We start from the raw sequence: 18,361 nt of genomic DNA on the forward strand, positions 1-18,361 counted from the left end.
TTTTCATGCCTCATTTCCCGTTCCTCAGGCTTTATTCTTATTTCTTTCTCTCTCCCAACTACTTCTTGTAAAGAACCCAGGATCGTTTTTGCTCGCTCTGAATCTGTAATCAGGACAGCGACCAGCATTATCCTTTATTGCCTGACACCAGCTTAAATTTGCCCTGTAGGCAGGAGACCTGCGTGCTGTTCTCAACATCCCTGCAGGATCAAAAGTAACAGCAAATTTATCCTCGGTAAAGAAGAATCAGTGACTGTGCTGGTTTTGGCTGGGACAGAGTTAATTTTCTTCACAGTAGCTGGTATGGGGCTGTGTTTTGGATTTGTGCTGAAAACAGTGCTGATAATAAAGGGATGTTTTGGTTACTGCTGAGCAGTGCTGACACAGAGTCAAGGCCTTTTCTGCTTCTCACCCCACCCCACCAGCGAGCAGGCTGGGGGGGCACAAGAAGCTGGGAGGGGACACGGCTGGGACAGCTGACCCCAACTGACCAAGGGGCTATCCCACACCATACGACAACATGCTCAGAAAGGAAACCGGTGGGGGTGGAGGTTGGCAGGGGATGTCGCCGTTGCTCAGGGGACCAGCTGGGCATCGGTCAGTTGGTGGTGAGCAATTGTTTTCTTTTGCATCACTTGTTTTTCTTGGGTTTTTTTTTCTCTGTTATCTTTTTCCCTTTTTTTTTTTTTTAATTATTAAACTGTGTTTACGCTAATGGACTAGTTTTCTCAATTTTACTCTGCAGATTCTGCCTCCCCCCCGCGGGGGGAGTGAGCTGGGGGCTGCGTGGGACTTACTTGCTAGCCAGTGTTAAACCACGACACTGACCCACAAAGGGAATTTTACCCCATTTTCTTTCCCCTCTTCCCTCATGAAAGATCAACTATTATAAAAGATGCAGACAGGCAAAAAAAAAAAAAAAACCCAAACCAAACAAAAAAAAAGGCAAACCCTTTGCTATCGCTAAACGAAGAAATCAAACTGTACAAAGGGCTTGCTCTTCCAAAATGCCACTAAAGGAGCGTGCAAACGCTGGAGATTTAATGAATATTCAGGTTTTGGATGTTTTCCCAGTCTGCATTCGGTCATTTCTCTCTACGTAGCGGGAAAGCAAAGGGTTTAATGGAGATCTTACCGAGGCAAAGACTTTCCCCCCCGGGGGAACGGGCCGGGCGCGGTTCCCGCCCGGGGCGGCCGACGGGCGGGTTTCCCGCCCGTCGGCCGCCCCGGGCGGGAACCGCGCCCGATCGAGGGCGGCCCCCGGTTTCCCTCCCTCCTCCGGTCCCCCCCTCTCCGCGCTCCGCCTCTGCGGGCAGTGCGCATGAAGAGGGCGGCCGCCCAGCCCCTGACTCACCCCCTCTTCTCCCATCGCGCTCCCGGGAGGCATTCACCCGCATCCCCGCCGCCTCCCCTCCGTCGCGGGCGAGGAGGAGAGAACAGGCGGCCACCATGAATCGCCTGGGGAAGAAAGCGAACGAGACCCTTATCGAGATGGCTCTGTCTGCCGATGGTAGGAGGCGACGGGGATGGAGATTTGGGGGGGGGGGGGGGGGGGATCGCCGCTTTGTTCCGCCTTCCCCCGCTGAGGAGGGTGCCGCGGGGCCGGGCGCGGCCGGGGCTTCCTGCCCGGCGGTGGCTCGGAGCCCGTGGAAGGGTCGCGGGTGGGAGGCAGCGGGCCGTCCCGGCAGCGGACGCGAGCCTGACGGTGGTGGGGTGTTGGGAGGAGGGGGTCCGGTTCCGCCCCGGGCCTCTGCAGGCAGGCGACTGGGAGATGGGGCTTATCCCGGATGGCTCCTGACGCCTTCCCGAGTCTGTCTCTTATCCTCCGGCTTCCGCTGAAAACAGCAAGCGAGAAAGGCGTTTGCATGAGCCTGAGCGTAGTTTGATTAGGTCTTTATTAACCCTAAATAAACCTTGAAAAAAACGGTTCCTACATCAGCACGCTGCTCAGAACCAATACTAGAGACAGCCCTTAATTTTTATTTTTAAATACACTTCAAGTGCCAAGGTTGTCTTTGCCGAACAGCAAACTTTTAGCCTTTCACGAAGCACCAGCTGGGTTCAGGCTGAGAAGAGCTGCTGCCTACCAGTAGCTGAGATTGTCATCACAGGAAGGTTCAGAGCACCTGAAGGTCACCTCGTTTCGGAAGGTGGGAGCAGCCCCTCTCCTGCCTCGCTCCATCCGGGATGCGCCGGTACCCGGTCAGCTTTGTGTAAGGCCTCTGCGCCAGTTGCAGTGCAGCCGGTGGGTTTGTGCTGGGGCCTTGCTTTTTTGCAGTAGCCGGGTTACAGTTTCCAATTCGTGTCAGTGTGGACTGTAATTACTTATAATAAATGCGGTAATAGTGTGGTTTCATAGAATAACATTACTCAAATGCTAAGTGTGTATTTATCAGTACCTCACCTGGCAACATGAATCAAGTCAGATGTACGAAAGTATGTTGATATTTTCAGAAAGATTTTAAGATACTGAAAAACAAAGGAAAAAACTCTGACCTAGAAAAATTTCTTTATGGGAGTCATGCTTTGCCAGCAGTCCTGGAAGTGAGGATCTTAAAGCAGGAAAGAACCACTAAGAGTTTCTGGGTTGGCTGCTTGGGTTGTGTGTTTTCCCTCACAGCTTGACTACACCGTCTCTTTTAGAAAAACATACAATGCCGTTTTAAACACCTTGAGTACTAGTGTAAAATCACGATTTTCAAAATACTTGACAGTCTTGTTTCAGAGAGCTATGACAGCAGATAATGACTATGAAAATTATCCAAAAGAAGCCGTTTACAGTGACAGCAAGGAGCGGTGTCCAGCTGCGGCGAGGCAGGCGTCCCCAGCAAGTGTCAGACAAACGTTTGCCTTCTCTGTGAGAGCCGGGTGGAGCTGGCAGACTTGCTCAGGAACCGAAGCAGATGGGTGTTACAGCCTCTTGGCCAGCAGTGCATTTCCAAAGTCTTGTGGGGAGGCCTGAGTCATCGCCCGTCCCGCTGCCTGTGAGCCATGAGAAGTGCTTAGGGCTGAGCTGCTCCAACCCGTCGTGGTTCTTCTGGAGTAGCTTGAGACTAAAAAATATTTACAAAATATGTGACAACCATTTAGGGAATGATGTTGGAAGCTGTTGGAATTCTGCAGCATTCAGTTTTCCCATGAGCGTCTTGTGGGGGTTTTTTATAGTCATAAATGTCGAATATAAGGAGATTTGAGGGGTTTCAGTGAACAAGGGTGATGTAGTAGGACTTACCATACAGTAGCACATAACTGTCTGTACAAAATCTTGCAGCAGTTCAATTCTTTTTTTTTAATCAAATGCTTTTCTAAAACAGAAAAATTGAATATGGGGTCAAGTGAGCAGACTTTTTAAAGTTTATGTTAATTTGTTGTCTAAAAATCTCTCCAGGATAAAAAAACAAATAAAAAAATCTTCCTTAAACTATGGTTTAGAAAAGTTAACAGTGTGCATATATTGCCACTGGGACTTCTCGTAGATCTAAACATCTGCTTTGTGCTTTTAAGGAACAGATACCCTCTTAAGGAGGCTCCAAGTCTGACGTGCACAAGCAGGGTCTGTTGAGTCAATAGGAACAAGGCAGAAGAAAAAAACATCTGCTACTTATTTCACTTAAAGATATGTTCATATTTGGATACTACGTGTGTATTTAATTCTGGTTTACTACTGCATTTTGTTAAACTTGAATGCTGAGGAACAGGTTGTGGGGATGAAAAACTACTTACCAGCAGCAGAAAGTTTAGCTTGCAGAGTCTGTGTTTAGAGACCGTGTGCCAAAACTTCTACCTTGAAGGAAGCGTTCTGGCTTCCTGTTGAATTACACCCGCGTGAGGTAATAACTTCCATTTTCGTGTGTGTGATTTTGCTTTGTGTTGGAAGATGTGTGGCATTTATCTCAACTATTAAAAACTAAGAAAAGTCAGCTTGCAAAATTGGAATGTAAATATCAGAGGAAGGAGACCACAGTATGTTGTTAGGAATATTTCTTTATGTCTACGCTATCTTTCAGCATTTTTTTTCCAGCGTGGAATGTTAATGCTACAGTAGCTGTGTTCTGGGGTATATCCCCAAGACTGTGGATCTTCTGGAAACTCGTAATTGGCTCCATGCCATGATTTGAAATACACTGCCTTTATACACATGGTTCCTTTTTCAAAACTTCCAGAAGTCTGGTTTGAACTCGACATGCTCTACGGCTGACCTAAACTCAAACGCTTACTTAGGTGGGTTGTCATCTTGCTCATGTTCCCTCTGAGAAAGGCAGCAAAACATCGGGAAAAGCCGATGGCGTGACTCGCAAACGGCGCTTGTGCCAGTGTGTTGGCTTCTCACAATGCCTCAGCATTCAGGGCCAAATACTGCTGTCGTTTAATAGAATGATACTTCACTTATTTAATCAGAATTATTATGATTCATACTAGTGACATAAAATACAGGCCTGTGTTCAAAACGACATCTGTCTCTATTTACTGGAGCAATGTATGTAGTAATTTCTGATCTATTTGTGGAAACGCTGAACGGGATATCGTGTTCCCACAGGGCTAAAGCAGAGGGTTTGTTAACGTGAAAGCTTTTTTTAAAGATTATTCCTGGGTAATAAAATGAAAGCTCCGAGAAATTTAGACATAGTTCAGAATATAAAAGGCAGGGGAGAAAATGCCCCCTTAGACCAACCAACGTGTAGTTCCTGAGTGGAATTTCTTTACTGGCTGCGATGCGTCACTGCGGGGGCACAGTGTAAAAACAGGTCGGTTATCAGAAGGTAAACCTCCTTTTAACGGAAAACTCCAGTTTGTAGTAGGAAAGCCTGCTTTTGGGAGCTGATCCCAACAACTTGCATAATATCGCCTTACATATTTTTTTGTATACATGCTGTGGTGCTTTTAATGAGAAAATAAATGTCAAACTCATTCCACCACAGCTGTTAAATATGGATTTTATCCAGAGGTTGTCTCAGTTAAAGAAAAGAAAAAAAAAAAAAGTCCTTGGACTGGTGACTTGAGACTTACAACACTTTCCTTTTAGATGAGGATCCTGCAAATGAGGTTAAAGTCACTCTCTCTACAGCCCGGTGAGTGGCAAAGCAGAGCAGTGCCCTAGGAGGGATTAAGTCCCTCGCATGCCTTCTTAACCCAGTAGCAATTATCTGGGAAGCTTAGGCCACACTTTGGAGAGCTGGGTAATACGGCTGAATTCCCTCAGGGGAAGAACTGAGTGACTGTCCCGCCCATCGCAGGTAAATGCTGTTTAGCCTCTATTTAAAAAAGGGGTCTGCAACTTCACTTTTTTTGCTGAGAAAATGAAAGAAAATGCTCTGCAGCTCTTTCTCCCTCGCAGGGGTTCCTGGAGGAAGGGCTTGGTTCCAGCTGTGGGCAGAGGTTCCAGGCTGGGGATGCCAAAGAAATGCTAAGGAAGCAACTGAAACCCAACTGTGGTGTAAGGCAGAGAGATGTTCTCTCAGCGCTTCCCTCCCAGGCAGTTTCCAGCTACGGTACTGCCTGGTGTGGTGTCCCATTCTGAGGTGTTTATAGGACTAATGGAAAGGCAGGTTTCGAGTGCATAGGGGTTTGATTTTTTTTAAATCAAAGTTTGTCTTTGGATCGGAGTAAAATTCAAAATTTTGAAAGTATAACTACAGCTGGAAAGTTTCCAGCTGCTGGTCAATGAAATTGTGCCCTAAGTATGGTGTCGCACCCTGGAAGGTTTTTGTAAGCAATTCTTTTCAACTTACAAACAAAATTCACAGTTGCTTTGCTTTTCAAGCTTTTATTTAACAGGTGCATTAGCAGCACGTGTTGAGAACCGAAGGCTGTGTTGAAATGCGAGTTTTTGCACTCTGGAAAAGCCTCTGCAGAAATGAGATAACTATCATAAAATGGAAGGGCGCTTTAACATCTATGTACAAATGATTAATAATTACTATGACGCAAGGAAAAACTAGGATAAGATATAAGGGCGCTGCTGAAAATGTGCTTTTAAAATTATGCTGAGAACTGTTGGCAGATACTTAGTTTAAGAAAAAAAAAAAAAAAAAAAAACCCAAAAAGCAGAAAACGAAACACCATTGTCTTTAGTATCTGTAAACTAATTAATGAGTTGTCTATACACATGGAGGAGAAGTACAGTCACCTAATATAAACGTGTAATTAAGAAGTTATAGGTAATGTAAAAATGTGGCCAGAGTTGCTGTGTCAGATGTTAAGTGACAAGGTAATAATGCAGTGAACTTTTCCGCTAGTTTTTTATTGTTATCTGGGGGTTGAACTGAAGAGCAGTGTAGTTGCCAGGTTGTGCTTCATTATCTAGCAGTAATTTCATTATATTTGGTAGTAGCTTTTCATGTGCGCATGCGTATAAATGCGCGAAGGGGAAGGAAGATCCTTGTGTTGTATTGCTAGGGATAGTTCTTGCAATTATAACATAGTTATGGAAGGATTTTGAGGTGTCGGCTATCTGCAGAAAGCTGAATAATATGTCAGGAATTATTTATAGATTAAACGTTTTGTGGGGGAGGAGTTGATTCTAGGTTGGGACTTGGTTACTTGGACTGTACTATAGAGGTGTGTGTTTTTCTTTGAAGGGCCTCCTGCAAGAACCTACAGCTGTTAAACCTGTGGCGTTCATTGCTTTAGTCTGATGCATGCCGAGAAAAGGCGTGCTAGCAGACTAGTTGGCTGCTGCTGATAAAAAGGTGGAGAATGAGGCAGGACGCCTGAACCAACACTGGAAACTTCATGTCTTGTGCAACTGTGCTGACGTGCATTGTAAGCACTAATATCTCTCTTAATGTAACATAATACAGTTCTTAACTTGCCTATCTGGGTAGGCTGAGGGATGTAATATGGAAATCTGTGTAAGTGTAGTTCTCCAGAACAGCTGAGAGAATACCTTAATTCCACACCTGCAATACTCATATTGCAGTGATCCAGTGAAGGCTTCTGAATCTATTTCTGTGTGTTCAGAATACATCCACGTGTAAATTTGGATCACGCTTTTCACGCTGCATCAAGGCAGAACTAGCACGTATTCTCACACATTGTAGGCCTGCCTTCGGTCTCTCTCTTTAGCCCGTTTTCATCATTGGTTTCTGCTAATGTAGGGTTTCCGCTTTAGTTGTAACAGGTCCCCAAGAAATGAGAAGAGAAATTGTCCTAGGTCCTGTTTGCACAGTTGTAATCTGGAATTTTCAATAGATCCTATAGATTAAAGGGTTATGGGATTTACTACCTGGTTTGGGTTTTTTTTGCATTTGTAGTATAGTAGTCTGTTACAGATCTGACCATTAAGAATAATTTAAGAATAGACCAATATTTGATGTTACTTGTGTTAAAAGACTTCATTCTAGGCTACTGTTTCAAATCAGACTTTTTTTTTCCAGTGTACGTGGATCACTCATTTACACATAACAGTATAATATAAGCACCTCATTATTTCATCTTGTGGGTTTGTCTGGGTCTTTTGGTACAGTCAGAGCCATTCTCCACTGGTTCTCAGTGAGGACCAGTAGAGGTAGCGAAGTTCCAAACGCTGTTTTTTAGGAAGTGAGAATTTCTTTGGGTGAAGTACAGTCTTATAACTGGAAATCCCAAGTGATCCCCTTGTCTTCCTTAGCAGGCTCCCAAGGGTAAAAGTGAAATTTGAGGCCTTTGGCAAGATAGCAAAACCCCAGCAAGCCATGTGGGTAGGGCTCGTGATGCAGATGGCTGGCCTTTAATTTTCTGCACTAGCCCTAAATTAGAAAGGGCCCTGTGGTTTGTTATTCAAAGAGGTTTTCTTAACTATCAGGTAGGAAATCAGAGAGCCTATGTTTGCACAACTTAAAGTGTGCTAGAAATATACCATGCTAAGGAGTAATGACTAGCAGACGTGGTTTTGAGGCCATTGGCAAGTTGGATGCCTTTGTGTACTTCGGTCCTGTTAATCGACTGGTGCTTACATAAAAGCCTCTAAGTGATGGGAGCCATGGTCCATTGCCCTGCTCATTTTCTTGATTGATAGGAACTGTTTCTCTCTGGGGTCAGTGTATGACTTCCAGAGTCATTCCGTTGTCTTTAAAGTAATTTGGACAGAAAAATGTTAAGTCTTGCAAATTCGTACTTCAGGAAAAAAAATAATTTGATGGGATTTGTTTATAAAAAGTCTTTCTATAGTTTCATATATTTTTATGTTGTTTAATATGAGAAAATGAAATACTCGTCCTAGTGAATACAGTAGCAAAATTCTCAATGACACATTTCATTGGAAGCATAACCAAAATAGTATTGAACTAGGTAGAGCATGAGGACCAGAAGGAACAAAAAAATGCGTATGAACTTGACCATCTGAAATTAAATGTCCAGGTAGCATGAAACTGAGGAATACTGCCAGAGGACAGTAAATTTGAGGTGTAGTTTTTTATATATTGCTTTTTACATTCTTAATAAATGCACAAGTCATACATGTTCCTAGTTTATGCTAAACTTATCCCCGCCCTTTTCACTGTTTCCTTATCGTTAGTTCCCTGTTCATGTGTCGCTTTTCTCTTACAGTATCTATAGAAGATCTCTCATACAAGGATGGGAATGTGCTGTGTGTCTGTAGAATGAATAGTACGTTGGGCCCTCCACTACTGTTGAAAACTTGTGTATTGCAGATGCCAAAAGATATCAGAGATTGTGTTGCTTCAGGGTTACATCAGTGATTTCAGTGGAAGTTGGAGAAATGCATTAATGAATCATAGAAGGATGCTATAAGATTTTAAATGTACCTCTGGGAACACTAGGAAAGCAAGTCTATACCTAACACTAGGAAAGCAAGTCTATACCTAACGCTTTTTGAAGTGCTTGTAATTCCCTCGGAAATACCACCATTCCCCTTTCTTCACCTTTCCTTGAAGGAGAGGTGAGTGCACCTGGCACTTTCGTATATGTGCCAGGCCATTGCCTGAGCTGTTTATCTGCCTCTGTGGTCAGATGGTGCTGATGAAATCCAGCTCTGCACATATAAATAGTCTGAGTGCAAACAAACACAGCCATAGCGCTTCATGAGCTGTCGGGACTTCTGCAGTCTGGCTGGTATTTTACCACTCTGCTCTTCTGAGGTTTATTTGCCATCCTATTCCCCTTACTAACATGCATCTCAGTGCTACACAATTTAAAAATACCTGACTTTATCCAGCTATCACTGGTCTGGGCTTTCTTTTTTTAATTGTACTTGAACCTATTAATCAGTTTACGTGTGTCATTCTGCAAAATGATGATACCTGAAAGGTGTAAGTGCTAACTTCAGTGCTCACAGGATGCTTTAAGACTTGTCTATGCTGGTACGTACAATACGGTAATGGTTATTGCCTTAACCGCGTTAAAATGCCATTCAAGTTACACCACTATGCTTGTGGTTTTTTGCTAAAAACAGATTTACACAACATTTTTTCTTCTTTTTTTTTTTTTTTTAACCCAGTGCCTTTTAATCAAAAGGGAGGTTTTATGGTTCTTTAAAAGGAAGGCAGCTGAGGGTAAACCTCTGTTCTGATTTAAAATATCCTTTTACTATACTAAAGATTAGAACTGAGGACTTCATGTCTTTTCCAAATGGTAAATGAGATTTTCTTATTGTTGGGAACAGTTTTCTCTTCTGTATATTTATGCCTATATAAAATACTGGTGGGGTTTTTCTTTTCTGTGTGTTGATAAGTACCTGTTCTCTGGAATCACTTGTTTAATAGTAAAACACATGCTGAAAATTAATATGTCCATGAAGCAGACTATACTTGAATGCAGTCTTTTTTTTTTTTTAAAGGAATCAAAGTTATTTTAAAATTTTCCCAATAAATTTTCTTGGATTTACTGAAAATTTAATGTCTTCATTGTTAAGGAATAGTTCTAAATTTTTAGGAGCAGCTCTGAGTGTGCATAAACCACCACTTCAAGCATAATTTTGAGATGGAATCTTTGGTTCAGCAGTGCAGTTATTACTCTTCAGATGATGCCAGGTGAAGTAATAACGCTTATTTTACTTACTCAGGAGCCAGCATACTAGGTGGGTCCTCGGTTCCCCTAGGCAACTCAGTCATCCAGCTCTGGGAGGATATGGTCAATATACACATAAATTTAGTTAATAAGTCATTTTAAAGCAATGTTTTTCTTAGATATGGGAGGACTTACAATAGTCATTATGAAACTTTGTTGGAATGAGTGACCCTATTCGGGAGACATCTTTGTTCAGTATGCATTTTTGTTAGTGACTCAGTGCTGAATCAGACTCCTTATCAAAGATGGAAATGGGTCAGAGTAGATCCCACTGCAGCAGGAATCCCATGGTGATCTTTTGGGAGCAAAGGACACAGTACCGTAAATAGCGCATTGATTTAGTAATAAATAATTATGTTTTAAATTGAATTCTTTTTTCTGTCAGGCAGGCCAGGTTATTGAATAATGGCAGGGCTTTATTAAGATGGTAACTTCAAGACACCTAGGAATAAAATTTTCTTTCATTGCTTGGTAAGAATGAATATTAGGAAGCTTCTTTGTAGTGCAAAGTAGCTACCTCATAGCAACTGCGATGTAAGTTTGGGGTTTTTTAGGTTGTTGGGGTTTTGGTTGTTTTTTTTTTTCCCCCCCCTTTTTACAGGGACCATCAAAAATTTGCTCTAGGGATACGTATGTGTGTAAACTGATATGCCGAAGGCATCAGACATACGCAGGACAGTGTGACAGGTCTGAAAGTTGTTTTTACCTGCTTGGTTTTGTTGACTGAAAGGGATGCTGTTACTGTGTCTAAGAAAATCGTGGAAATAAATGGAAGCAGTATTTTGGAAACGATGCTGAAAGTAATAGCAGTACCAGTAGTAACACTGTCTTACTGCTGCTAAACAATAAACAGTTTGTCAGCACCTGCCTGAGAATCCTGGCTCTGACTTTGCCTGTGGAATAGCTCTGTCAGAAGTCTTAGGTGTGCAAGTGCAGATGATTTTCTAGTTTTAGAGGCAAAATGAAATTTTTGATCCCTAAAACTGTCTATTCAGCTGCCACTTGGCTTTAGAAGCACCTAATATGTTAACATTTTTACTGGTAGAAAGACATCTACCAAGAGCTCTACTTGGTGCAGATGAATCAGGATGATAGAAGTTGAAAGAAAGGCAAACTTAAATGCCTTCTCTTGCTCTGCTTTCTGACGCAGAGTTGCTCTGAACTGTGCCAGACTGCAGCATCTACGCACCAGCTGCTCTGTGCCCAGCTGTACCTTGAGAGCAGCAGCATCGGCCGAGATTTTTTTTTCTTCCCATCTGCCAGCAGACCCCAGCTTACCTAAGGGTGCTGAAGTGACATAGATCATCATCTTCCAGGGAAATTGCTGGTTAGGTACTGTTAAAGATGCTAGAGCATCCCGGGCTGTGCCTGTGCTAGTAATTAAAAAAGCTGAGGATTTTTCATTGGCCTAGAGGGCAAGTAGCACAGTCCAGCCATGTCCGTACGGCTGAACTCCCTTCTTTCCCAAGCAGGGCAGACTTCTCCAAAGACCAGAACTCGTCCTGTGGTGTCCTCCAGAGTGTGTTTCTGCTCTGTCGGGGAGAGTGCTAGAAGACAAAAACCGTTCCACAAAGTGCACTAATAATTAATTAGAGTGAGCAGTCCTGTGGTTGCGTCCGTGTCCTGGACCTCTTATTTTCCTAGTTGAGGCACAGCTGTTGTGACCAGGACGTGTCCTGTGACGGGTTGCACTTCTCCCAGAGAATGTGCAGGTCATTTTTGGTGCAGAGGGATAGATCACTAGTCGTGTGGCGACATTGAGCCGTGCTACTTAGCTCGCCCCAGCTCTCAGAAAATAAGGGGCTACAGGAGACCTTGATTTACAACGGCATCCTTACTTTTTTGCGACAGCACTGAGTACACTTATTTGTGTTTTATGAGGTTTTATAAATGAAATTAAACAGCACTTATCAAAATAAACAGAATTTGTTTTGAGCTGCTTGTTTTCTTGCAGGTGACTTCAATTTTTAATTTTATAAAGCCTGTATTACCGTTGTAGTCATCAAAGAGAATTTTCCACTTTCTGTCATACTGTCGTATAAAGGGTAGGTAGGTCATGCATGTGGTCTCCCATCCATTTATCTGATTTTAAATACGTGACAGCCAGTCGTACTTGAATAGCTTGCGTGCCAATTCCGTAAATTGCAGCTACAGTAGCATCTTTGAAAAACTGTGAGCGTGTTGGCGTCTAGAAGGCTAAGGGTTTTTTCTTTCATCATGGAATGAATAGGAAGGTTTTGAAGGACAGCTTTTTGATTCCTGAAATACTAATCATACTAAACCACTTCTTTTAACCGGTAGGTCCAGACATGGAATTAAATTCTTTTTATTATTATATCTCAATTTTGCCATGTAGAAAGTGATTCAGGCACTGTGAACAAAGTTAAACTATTGTAGAGTGACTAATCATTTAATTACACAAGAAGCCATTTTTCATGCTTGTTACAGAAATCATAAGATTGCACTAATAAAAGTACCTTTTTTGGTGGGGTAAACTACTTGTATTTTAAGAGGCGAAATCAGTCTTGATTATATTCTCCTGTCTTCAGTTCTGAATGTTGATTTCTGTGAGCTGTTTTGGATTACTGTTGATCGGATCATCTGGGTCTGTAATTGAAATAGAAATGGTCTGTAATTCTTAGGGGTGGCATACTGAAAGTTTACAAGTAGGTTGCCCTGCGGTAGGGTGTAGTTTGGGACAGCGTATGTTAATACTGCAAAATTATAGGCCACGTGAAGCTCACTTATTTCCAATAATGTGCAAACTCCCAAGACGCACGTGTTTAAGGAGTTACAAATAGCTGTGTGCAGAACTATAAGGCTGTTGGAGACAACGGTTACATTGGGAAGGAGGTGTTTCTTTCAGATGGGATATGTGCATGCCCATGATTTGAATAAATACTAAAATTATATAGGTTTGAAACAATTTGCAAGGAGTGACTGCAATTTGTACAAACAAATTTTGTATTGAAAGGCCACTTATGTTTAGTAGGTGTCCTCATTCGTTCTTGGTGTGCAGGCATTTCTAGATCTCTTTACATACAGTAGAACGTGTAGTGTTGAAGAACAAGGCCGTTCCCTTAAATGTGATGGTTTTATCAGAATATTATTGTTTTACTCCATCTTTAGATACGAAGTTGTAATTTCTTGAAGAATTTTAAAGGCGTTTTCTTGTCTAGCAGAAACTATGATTGTCCCCCCTGCTGCTGATACGGGAAAGTGATATCCTTGTTTGTGTTGCTGAATAAGGTGCCTGGACAAAAAGGTGAATGTCGATGTTTCAAGAGGAACCTGCTCCGTTGTTTCTGTCTAGGCCCGTCTCTCTTGTTTCCAGGGCTTGTTCTTTTGTTTGGGTATAGTGGCCGTATTGTAAAGGATAGAGGAGAATTATGAAATGAATTCATGTTAGAAGTGGATTTTACTTCTGGTTCTTACTGAAGTGTTTTTTTCCTTTTAAAGATGACATTGCGATTCTCACCAAGTTCAAGCCATCGCGGTCAGAAGGTATTGTACTAACCGGCGTTACACTTTCCTCCCTTTTGTGTGTGTTCTCTGTCCTTTTTTCTTTTTTTTCCTGCTGAGGGCCTCTTGGCTATTGGATTTAAATTTACATGAGTCACTGATATCACATATGAGCCAAGCTTTTTGCAGTGCTATTTACAAGTAAATTTTTAGCTCTCTGTGGGCAGCTCTCTTGGGTAAGAGCTAATTGGGCATCTCCATTTCTGGTGCTTGTTGCAGTTCTGGGTTGCGGCTCCTTTATACCTTCCTACATGACTTGGATATGCATTTCTTACACTGCTTGGGAACCTGTATGTGTGTTTTTTGAGGAGTGAACGTATTAAGTATGTTGTGCTTCTTAGTTAATGTTTTGCATTCTCTTTTTGCCTTCTTGCGTGCTGCACTAGGGTTATTCAGTTTTATTCCCCTGGATCAGAGATACCAAGACAATTTCCTTTCACAAGTTGCAGAAGTAATCAGCTGTGGTGCTCGGAGAGCATTTAACATGTACAACTCTAACCTCAGGAGCAAGCACGATTCAAACTTTCACAACTACAGAAAGGATAATCCAGAAAAAACAACCACCAAGGCAGCTGTTGTAGGCCATGGAATCAGTTCGAGTCCTCTCAGCAGCATATGCAAATTGAACATTACAGCTCCAGGGACCAGGTGCCAGGCGGCTCCTGCCGTGGAGGGTTGTGTGACCAAATGTTTGGGCTTTCAGCTCCTGGGCTCGCTACCTTAGGCCGAAGGGTAGGTAGGCAGAGGCCCTGCTTCCCAGGGCGGTAGGCAGAGCAGGCAGCAGAGCGTGAGGTGATGATCCCTTTCTTTCATCAGGCAGCGGGCTGCTGCCCTGGGCAGCTGCCACGTTTGCACACAGAGCCAGCCCTGTATGAAGGTAGACCCTCTGCTTAGGATTATTCTTGCAGAAACAGTTTCTCAAGTAAGTTAATCTGAATATTTTGATAGTTGTTTCTTGAGCCAAGACTTCTGTGTTCTTACTATAATATTCTCCCGCTATGTTCTATTTGTTTCTCGTACATGTTGAATGCTTGTGCTGTGTTGGGAGGTGAAGTGAATTCAGTTCTTGTGCTGAAGCTGTTCCTGTAAACCTTTTCTGTGTTTGGTGGTCTGTCTTACAGCGTAGCCCCTGTAGCATTTATGATATATTTTGGTAGGCAGAATGATCCCAAATTACTTACTTCCACGCTAATGTTTTAGACATGGCTTAACGCTGGTCTCCCAACTTGTATCAGCATATGCAAACATCTTTCTACAGGTGCATGAATAAAACTTAAATGTTCAAATTATATCAACCAATACAGATTTTGTAGGCATAGTTTGCTTTAGCAAAATAGCATGCGACAACTTTGAATGTCTTAGCATTCAGAAACTTGATTATATGTTATATACCGTTATATACTATTGCCCAGTTTCTCGTCACATCATGTATGCGTACAGTTACAAATTACAGAGACCATTTTCTGTAAGTGAACTTAGAGACAGCTTGAGAGCCTTTTGTTCTCTCTATTTTTTTTCTTTTGTCTAAGTAGCTTATTATAGGTTTTAGAAAAACTGGTTTATGTCCTGCCTGGATGCAATTTTGACATCAAATATTTGCAGGTTACAAAAAAAAGTAGGTTGGTTTTATTGGTAGGACTGATCTAGCCATAGTTGTCTGACAGTGGTCCAGTCTAAGCTGTGCTAGTCAGTCTGTTCAGTCTAAGCTATACCCATCAATACTTCCTTGCTGTTTCATGAAGAAAGGAGTATGATGAATCCTTTTTTTGGAAGAAAGAGGCAACTTTATTAGATGCCTGCTCTAGATTGTGACGAGCTGTTTTCAAAACTGCTTATCCTTTTCCATTGGTGGTGGAGTTACTTAGATGCCTGATTTAGGAGACTGGTCTGTCTGTCTAATCAGCAGAGAGATGGTTGTTTAAAAAAACTTCTTGGTGCAGGAGCCTAGCTTACGGGCTCTGAATTGCTCTCCAGAGGGAATTGTTGACAGAGTAGGCTCAGAGCCACAAACCCAGCAAATCTCTCAGTATGGTTTAGGGGTCTGAAGATATTCAATGTGATTTTTTCCCTATAATGTTAACGTTTCAGTAACAGTGTCCTTGGTGGACTGACTATATTTGCGGGAAAGTCATGTTGGAGTTCAATACTGTTGCTAAAATGGAGGTGTTGGTTTGTGGTTTTTTTTTTAAACAACAAGAAACTTGATAGTTTAAGTTGATATTACTATTCTTGATCCTGTCATCATATCTCCATTATGTGGGCGTCTGTAATCTTGAGGTTATACACCATTAATCCCTTAGCAACAAAAAAAATGTTCAATTTCTAGCAAGCAACCCCAGAGATAATTGAACTTTCATAACTGAGGCAGCAAAGCTCCAGGTGTGAGACTCTCATAGACAATCACCTATCAGACATTTGAGACAAGAAAGAGTTTTATCTCATCAAATACGTGATGCTGACAGATTTTTGTTTATCACATTTAAAAATGTGTTTCTGTGACTGCAAGGTTACAACCAGGTAGTACAGACTGAGTGTATTGTGTCTCGCAGCGTTTTCCCTTCAAAGAACCATTCTTGAAGATTTTATGTAGCGGAGTATTATTTTCCAGCTTTTGCTTTTGTTTGTTCATAGCTCCATGCCTTCAAGGTTCACTTCATTTTCAGATACAATCATATTTTAAAATAAGGAATGTATTTATGTGAATCTTTCTTTCAATGTTCCTTAGGGGAAGAATGCAATGGACCTTTATGTGAAACTGTTTCAACTGCAGGATCAGAAGTCCCAAGCAGCTCGGAGGTAAGGTCTAGTACAGATGGTGTTAACATACTACTGGTAGGAAGAAAGAGGAACAACTGCTGTGAGAGAGAGAATTAGTTTTAAAACTAATATTTCTTTTAGATTGTCTTATACCTACTTTTTTATCCATGTGAACATTTTCTTCCTCTAGTGTTCTGAAAGAGCAAAACAATGAAAGTAACACTGATATATAAGGGACTTAAAGGGTTAGCGCTACAACACAGTAGTAGTAGAAAACAGTATAGGCTTAACAGTGTTTCCAGTATCAGTCTTGAAATGAGACTCACATGATCATTTAATGTTTTGGCAATTGGAAAAACATAATGCTTCTGCACAAACCCAACACTTTGTTTTATGCTGTGTATTATGTTGCTGGCTTGATAAGGAAATCAAGGCACTTTTGCGTTCCTCTGCTCTAGGAACTTTTTGACAGTGCAGCAAGATTTATGAAAGAGCAAATGAAGATTTGAGTTATAAGAATACCTCTTCCTTGCAACGTGTGCAATCCAAATAGCATCATCAGCTATTCATTTTTTCACAGTACCTCATTGCTTAATATGTACAGTACACAATAGCTTAAATAGACAGCGGTGTGTGGTTACTATTCAGTTAAGGAACAGGTTAAAAAAGCATATTGAAAATAGGCATTCTTGAAATTGGTATTATATTTTAATTTCTATTGTCTGATTTCTTTATTATGGTTATTATATGCTTAGAGGAAGATAGGAAGAGTTTTAGATAGGAAAAAGTAGTCTCATACTCGCCATGAAAACTCATCAGAAATGATATCTATTGAATTGAGTGTTGGAAAACTGTAGTTGTTCTGCTGAACATCTTAAGAGTAAAACATGTCCTCACCTACCTCTAAGAGGCAAGTTTGGAGATGGTCCTGTGAAGACAGAACTCGGAAGTGCTTCCTAGGTTACACAGCTCTTTATCTTGGTAGCACATGCAACCATATCATCTAAATGTTTTCATAAATCTGCCAGTTCCATCTTAAAAATTGTTAGTGTGTTCACCCTGCTACTTTCTCAATCTATTGTAGGAGTTGTAGTAATCTTTTTCTCTGGGAAAATTTTCAGTGAACAGCCATATCAAATATTTCACTGAACGCGGGGCAGATACGATCTCAAATTATAGCATATGAATCATCATACCATGATAAGCATTGGAGTCTGAAGCTGATTCTGAGTTCCTTTTGAGTGTCTCTGAGTAGATGGAGATGACCTATTTCACCAAAGCCTGAAAGAATTCACTTGATGACTTAGGACGTAGGAAAAGGCAGGAAACATGGGAGAAAGGGTGCAATGCATGTGTCATATGTAGAGACGTGGGATTTGAACCTTGTTTGAAGGGTGAAAGATTCATGATGGGGTGGGAAAGGAGGCTTTGATCTTCAGGACTTTCTTGTCTGGGAAGTAGTCTCCTTATGAAAAATATATCTGGTTACCCTCTCAAAAACCTCTCGTTGGTAACTTCATGCTGCCTTTTCTCTTGTTTTCTACTTATGCAGGTTCCTTACATAATTATTTTTCTTCATAATTTGTTCTTAAATATCACAAAGTATTGTCATATTAGCAATATTAGTCAGTAGTTGACTTGATGACTCAGTTTTTTTGTTTTGTTATTTTCCTCTCTCCCTCTAAGAAGAGATGGCTTATTTGGCTTTAGATAGTTTGTTTCTCCAGATCAGCTGGTTATCTGATGTTTGCTTACATTTGAGGTAGTACTTTTCTGTGCATTGTGTTATCCTACCCCATGTCCCCTAATACAGTCTCATTTATTTGATTTTTGCTTTCTATAAATTAACCAGACATAGTTACAGAGTTACTCTTAATCTTCTTGCCCAGTTTCACACTCTTATCAGCCGTGACAGGCTTAGTTCTTGATGATTAATGTCCTAGATATTCAGGTTAAGTCTATCCTTAAAGGTTTTCCGTGAATTCATGCCAACAGTAAGATAGCCCTGATTTTTTTTTTCATATAATGCTAATCCTTTATCATCATGTATTGTCACAACTTGAGTTTTCTTCTCTAG

General features: G+C 41.5%; 1 protein-coding gene across 7 annotated transcripts in view; it reads left to right on the forward strand.

Moving 5' to 3' along the window:
- The first annotated feature begins 1,307 nt into the window (after positions 1 to 1,307).
- The window catches only part of ANO5 (anoctamin 5), a 65,525-nt gene continuing 48,471 nt past the window's right edge, over positions 1,308 to 18,361 (forward strand). For 4 of the 7 annotated variants that reach the window (XM_076343832.1, XM_076343828.1, XM_076343831.1 and 1 more), the window contains exons 1-3: positions 1,378 to 1,510; positions 13,465 to 13,509; positions 16,253 to 16,323. In XM_076343832.1, coding sequence (XP_076199947.1) covers positions 1,450 to 1,510; positions 13,465 to 13,509; positions 16,253 to 16,323 — 177 coding nt within the window. In that variant the 5' untranslated portion in view covers positions 1,378 to 1,449. Of the gene's footprint in view, positions 1,511 to 13,464; positions 13,510 to 16,252; positions 16,324 to 18,361 lie in introns of all 7 variants that reach the window. The other 3 variants (XM_076343834.1, XM_076343835.1, XM_076343829.1) reach the window with 2 other exon arrangements.

Source organism: Aptenodytes patagonicus, chromosome 7, assembly GCF_965638725.1.
Source record: "Aptenodytes patagonicus chromosome 7, bAptPat1.pri.cur, whole genome shotgun sequence".
NCBI lineage: Eukaryota > Metazoa > Chordata > Aves > Sphenisciformes > Spheniscidae > Aptenodytes > Aptenodytes patagonicus.